This window comes from Mus caroli, unplaced genomic scaffold (assembly GCF_978045245.1).
Source record: "Mus caroli unplaced genomic scaffold, Mus_caroli_1 scaffold_9, whole genome shotgun sequence".
NCBI lineage: Eukaryota > Metazoa > Chordata > Mammalia > Rodentia > Muridae > Mus > Mus caroli.
The window spans coordinates 127,861,127-127,867,628 of NW_028227264.1; the positions used below are offsets into that span (position 1 = coordinate 127,861,127).

Sequence of the window (6,502 nt, forward strand, 5' to 3'; positions counted from 1 at the left end):
TGTTTTGACAAGATTTTCTCTATGTAATCCTTGATGGCCTGGAACCTGTATACAGTAGGCTAGCCTTGAACTCACAGTTCTGTTTCTCTCTTTGCCTCTCTGGCACTGGCATTTGTAATGCCACCACAATCAGAGCTTTGGTTGGTGGGTAGGTGGCTGGGCTTTTGTAGATAGGAGGCCACTGTATGGTACAGGTTACAACAAACTCACAATCTACCTGCCTCCCCGAGCGCTGGGATCCAGGTGTATCCCACTGGCAAAATGTATGTCCTTTGGTGTCCAGGCCATGGAAAAATAAAGGAAATAAACAGGATGTGGCGTCAAACACCTGTACTCCCAGTGCTTGAGAGAATGAGCTAGGTGGATTGCTAGGAGTTTGAGGCCAGCCGGGCGTGGTGGCGCACGCCTTTAATCCCAGCACTCGGGAGGCAGAGGCAGGTGGATTTCTGAGTTCGAGGCCAGCCTGGTCTACAGAGTGAGTTTCAGGACAGCCAGGGCTATACAGAGAAACCCTGTCTCGAAAAACCAAAAAATAAATAAATAAATAAATAAATAAATAAATAAATAAAAAATAAAAAAAGGAGTTAAAAAAAGGAGTTTGAGGCCAGCCTGGACTATGTAGTGAGTTCTAAAATAGCTAGAGATACAAAAAGAAAACCCTGTCTCAAAAAAAAAAAAAAAAACAAAAACGAGCTGGGGCCGGGCGTGGTGGCGCACGCCTTTAATCCCAGCACTCGGGAGGCAGAGGCAGGCGGATTTCTGAGTTCGAGGCCACCCTGGTCTACAAAGTGAGTGCCAGGACAGCCAGGGCTACACAGAGAAACCCTGTCTCGAAAAACCAAAAAAAAAAAAAAAAAACGAGCTGGGCAGTGGTGGTGCAGGCCTTTAATCCTAGCACTTGGGAGGCAGAAGCAGACAGATTTCTGAGGCTAGCCTGGTCTACAGAGTGAGGTGTTCTAGGATACATAGAGAAACCCTGTCTCAAAAAAACAAACAAGAAAAAAGAAAAAACAAAACAAAACAAAACACCACCACAAACAACAACAAAAACCTAGCTTTTTTTCACTTTTTTTTGAGATTATAATATAATTACATCATTTTTCCTTATCTTTCCTCCCTCCAAAACCTCCCATCTGCTCTTCCTTGCTCTTTTTTTTAATCCCCCTCCCTTTTTTTTTTTTTTTTAAGATTTATTTATTTATTATATGTAAGTACACTGTAGCTGTCTTCAGACACTCCAGAAGAGGGCACCAGATCTCGTTAAGGATGGTTGTGAGCCACCATGTGGTTGCTGGGATTTGAACTCTGGACCTTCGGAAGAGCAGTCGGGTGCTCTTACCCACTGAGCCATCTCACCAGCCCTCCCCCTCCCTTTTTAATCTTCCACTCCTCCCTCCCCCACCCCACCCTTCTCTCTTTTCCCTTTAGGACTGGGTTTCACTTTGTAACCCTGGATACATTGTAGACCAGGGTGGCCTTGAACTCAGAGATCCTCCTGCCTCTCCTCCTCCAACTTTCCCTCCTCCTCCTCCTCCTCCTCCTCCTCCTCCTCCTCCCTCTTCTCTTCCCACTCCTCCTTTTCCAACTTTCCCTCCTCCTTCTCCTCCTCCCTCTTCTCTTCCCACTCCTCCTTTTCCAACTTTCCCTCCTCCTCCTCCTCCTTCTCCTCCTCCTCCCTCTTCTCTTCCCACTCCTCCTTTTCCAACTTTCCCTCCTCCTCCTCCTCCTTCTCCTCCTCCTCCCTCTTCTCTTCCCACTCCTCCTTTTCCAACTTTCCCTCCTCCTCCTCCTCCTCCTTCTCCTCCTCCCTCTTCTTCTCTTCCCACTCCTCCTTTTCCAACTTTCCCTCCTCCTCCTCCTCCTCCTTCTCCTCCTCCCTCTTCTTCTCTTCCCACTCCTCCTTTTCCAACTTTCCCTCCTCCTCCTCCTCCTTTTCCCACCTCTCCTCCTCTTCCCACAATTTCTCCTCCTCCCCCCCCTTTTTTCTTCCTCCTCATTCTTCTTTACTTTTGAGACTAAAGTTTTAACTTGAGTACTAAGCAATCTTCCTTCTGAAGGAGTTTACAGAGATCCTTAAGGGAGACTCACAGGCCTTGTGAGTTGCCTTCATCTTCCTGTAATGCTTGACCTGCTCAAAACTGAAGTCCTAAGCTAGGGCTGCAGCTCAGTGATGGAGCACTTGTCTGGTATACCTGAGGCTTTGGGTTCAATCCCCAACCCTATGGTAAAACTGAACTCTCACTTGTATCTGTTGTGAGTTGGGTTCCTGTGTTTGGTTAGATATACATACATGGATACACACACACACTCACACACACATATACTCACGGTCATGAAGTCAGGGAAGAAAGCAACGGATTGGGGAAACACGTTGCCTACAGGTGTACTGCCCACTACCTGACCTGAATCCCTTGTAATCTCTGCTTAGTCATCAAAGAAGCCATACTGATAGAAAAAGCCTACTTGTCTTAGACTTCATGTCTATAATACCAGCACCTGGGAGGCTGAGGAAGGAGGCCAGCCACAAGTGCAAAGCCTGTTTGGACTGTCTGAGAAGTCAAACCAAAACTTTACCAGGCTTGGTGGCCCACCTATGATCCTGAAGTAAGAGGATTGCTCTGAATTGAGCATCATCCTGGTCAATGTGTCAAGGAGTTACAAGACTCCATAGAAATACCCTATTCAAAAAACAAACACCAAAAATTCAAGCCAGGTGTGATACTGCACTGAGGCCATAAATTCCCGACAGGCTGGTGTGGGTAAAGCCCTTGCCAGGCAACTGTGCAGACTGGAGAAATGTGGAGATTGGAGCTCCAATACCTACATAAATGATGGATGGGTCTCGTTCCCCACCTATAATTCCAGCCCTTGGGAGGCTGAGACAGGCTCTCCAGAGCAAGCTGACAAGGTAGGTTAGTCCAATCAATCTGCTAAACTAGGTTCAAGTTAACTTGGCACAAAGCTGGGAGAGGTGTCACACACCTCTAACCCCAGCGTTAAAGAGACAAGAGGCGGGCAGATCTGTGCTGAGTTCAATGCCAGCCAAAACTGCATAGTGAACCTATATATATATATACATACATGAACATCATACATACAAGTCTAAAAAGACCGAGCATATTCGGCAGTGGAGATACCGTATTATCATTCTGTGAACTCGACACAGGTGTGTCCATTCAGAACCCAGCATGCTCTGAGGCCTTTGATCTGAGATGTCAGCGTAGAAGGGGTTCATGTTATCACTTGGCCCTACTTTTCCCATCTGTTTTCTCATCTCTTTTCTCTCCCGACTAATCTTAGAAATTTAGACCCAGAGAGCCACATAAATAAATCTTTATTGAAAAAAAATACATAATTCCTTATAAATAGAATAAATAACCATCATCTATACTGTTACAAGGATAAATAATATCAAAAGTTCCCTTCCCACTTAATAACTATGCAGCTTTGTCACAGGTCATATTGGTAGCATTTGTCAGTTCGTATTGGTAGTCCTGTTAGTTCTTAGTGACTAGATTCTGTTAGAACGGAGGGATGGAGCAGGCAGTTACAGAGCTGCTGTCTGGAGTACTATGCATCTGCACCTTTCCCTGAGCCACCCAGGAAAGTATAATGTTCCCCTTTTCTTGTTTTTCTTACAGATACTGGCCAAAGCCTGGGCTCACTTTTTCTGATGCTCTGGGTTTTCTCAGTTTCTGGATGCCACCGCCTCCTTCCCCTCTGGCCACGCAGCTGTTTGCCGGCTTCCAAGGCCAAGGGCTCAACGTTATTCTTCTTCTCCAGCTCCTTTCTCTAGCCAGCTGCCTGCTCTGGGGTTTGTTTCTTTTCTCTTTAATAATGGTGTCCTTGCCCTTCACACAAAACAAACAAAACAAGAACAGCACAAGTCCTAATGGGTTAATTAGCTGGTAGATGTCTGGGCTGATAGATTAGTCTTATCATGGTAGCCATGGGAACCTGGGCATCCTTAAGCTGTTGGCACTAAGGGCTCAGTCAGAGTTGCTGCTCCGTGGGCAAAGACCCGGGCAGCTATGGCCAAAAAGGCCTGGAGGCTTCGAAGGATCTTGGAACGGAGAAGGGGGCGCTGCCACTGCTGACTAGAACTCGGGCCGGGCATCTGTTGGGTCTCCCGGGGGTGATCCTCTGGCTGAAAGACACAGGACACAGTCAGAAAGGACTCCAGATACTAAACTCCCAGCTTCTTTTCCAGACACTGGCTAGCCCTATCTTCCGGATCTCTCGTTCATACCTGGAGGAGTTGGCTGAGTCCTAGTAGGGAGGTGTGAAGTTGCTCCACGGGGCTATCAGGGAGTAGAGCAGGCTCCCCTTTGAAGATGTCTGAGTCAAGCAGGTGCTTATAAAAAGCCAGACCTTGGCGGATCCTTTGCAAGCAGAACTGGGGAAGAAGAAAGCAATCAAGATAGATAGATCCTCTTTCCTAGTGCCTGCCTGCCTGCCTTTCTTCCTTCCTCTGTTTTTCCTTTTTCTTTCTTTAGACAGCATTTCACTACCTTAGGCTTTGGCCTTAAACTTACCACCCACAGCTCAGGCTGGCTTCAAGCCAACTGCGGCTCCTCGTCATCTCAGGCAAAGCTAAATGGCCATGGACGCTCAGCTTCCTCTCACCTCCCTCTCCTAGACACATCAACATCGGCTTAGTGGTACCTGGCTGTTGTCCTTGAGTCCTTGTGGGTCACAACCGTCTCCACACTGGATACGGGGCACATTATTTTCAGTCTCTTCATCCTCTTCTTCTCGTAGTAGATCCTGTAATGGAGGGAGTGGGAACAGTGAGGCGAGGTGACCGCTTCGCGTTCTGCTCAACCGCCGGCCCACAACTCTTCCAGAAGCCCCCCCGGTCTTCTGTCCTATCTCATTCCAACCCTCCAGATCCACCCAGGGCCACAGCTTCCATTAAACCTACACACTTGGAGGACTGGGAAAGTTTTCTGCGCGGTTCCAGGAGCTGACACTTACCATATGTCCCGCTGGTGCATGTGCGTTCCAGGCTAGCGTGCAGAGATTCCGAGAGAGCTGCTGGCACTGAGCCCAGTCAGGACTGCTACTCCTAGGCACAGCCAGGCCCTGAGTGACCCAGGGCAACAGCCATAGCAGTATTACTGCTCTGCAATCCAGCATCTTGTTCCCTGCTTCTTAGATCTGGCTGGCTCTGTGATCTGCACCAGGCCTGTGGACCCTCTATCCACCTCCTTTGGCTCTGAGTCTCCCTCTGTAGTCCGACTTCTAAGCGGCTTCCTGATTTCTTCCTTTTGTCTCCCAGTCTCTTTTTAAGGTCCCTGCACTGTAAGGCCCGCCCTTCACACTAGCAGGTGACTCAGTGCAGGTGGGATTCCCCTCCCTACATCATCTCCCTCTTTGGAGAGCCCAGGTATGCCGCCTCAGTTCCAGGGGAAATGAGTGGTGAGGTTGTTGTGGCTAGAGGCCTAGGTCGGGACACATGTGTCATGCTCTCCAGGAACACAGAAGACTGCAGAAGGAGCAGGGAAGTAATGGACATTTAAATGAATATCTCCAGTTCCTTCCTGTGTAATCTGTCTGATATTGTTTTTTTTTTTTTTTTTTTGCCTCTCAAGGCTTTATTCTTACCCAACCCCAGTCAGATTTCCTCACTTCCTCTTGCCCGAGGGAAAACCAAAACAGCACTCATTCATCTCCAAATCCCATGGTGACCTCAGATTCGAAGTCTGGTTCCCGTGTCATGCCTTCCATGCAAGACCAAGGCATTTCCTTCTTTCCATGTTCTTTTCACCAGGCGGTCCTGGTTTTGAAGGTGACAGTAGCCACCTTCTTAGATCACCTTCTGTGATCTGAGAAGCCTCAGAGGGGCAGTAAGAAATAGTAAGTAAGGGCATTCCCCGGGTGAGAATGCTGGCTAAGAACCTCTTCATTTCTCAGCCCTCTTAGCCTACAGTTGCCATCAGTTCTGCAGGATTTAGGTAATGATTTTTCAGGGAGTCGGGGACTGGCAGTCCGCCCCCTGCTCCCACCCCATAGCTAGAAAGCATAGACAGAAGTTCTGGGTGGTTGAAAGTACAGCGATGATGACCCGTGCTGGCCTTTCAGCCTGTTGCATCCACGGGTAAAACCCGCTGATGGCTGATTGATTTCATCACCTTCCATGATGTAACACCCAGGGAAGCAGCTGTGAGAGTGGGGTTGGATGTGGGAGGAGAAGGTGGTCTGAAGCTGGGACTCCCCCAACCCCAGTGTAGGGTCCCTGCACCATCTGGACGTCAGAGTGAGGCCATAGATGACCACACGGCAGGCTCTCAAAAGTTATCTTGTCCTCCGACCCTCCTTTCACTTAGGACTCTTGTTTGGTTTTGGAGACAGGTTTCTCTGTGTATCCCTGGCTGTCCTGGAACTCATGCCTCAAAAAATATCAGACAGATTACATGGGAGGAACTAGAGGTGATATGAAGATGTAGACCATGCTGGTCTCCAACTCAGAGATCCCCCTGCCTCTGCCTCCTGAGTGTTG

General features: G+C 48.4%; 1 protein-coding gene across 1 annotated transcript; it reads right to left on the bottom strand.

Moving 5' to 3' along the window:
• Nucleotides 1-3,809: 3,809 nt before the first annotated feature.
• On the bottom strand, nucleotides 3,810-5,139 carry Il23a (interleukin 23 subunit alpha). Its single transcript, XM_021175183.3, has 4 exons — nucleotides 4,978-5,139; nucleotides 4,666-4,767; nucleotides 4,250-4,396; nucleotides 3,810-4,147 (listed from the first exon to the last, which is right to left on the bottom strand). The coding sequence occupies exons 1-4, from the start codon at nucleotides 5,137-5,139 to the stop codon at nucleotides 3,968-3,970; spliced, it is 591 nt and encodes a 196-aa protein (XP_021030842.1). The 3' UTR covers nucleotides 3,810-3,967.
• Between the last annotated feature and the right edge of the window lie 1,363 nt (nucleotides 5,140-6,502).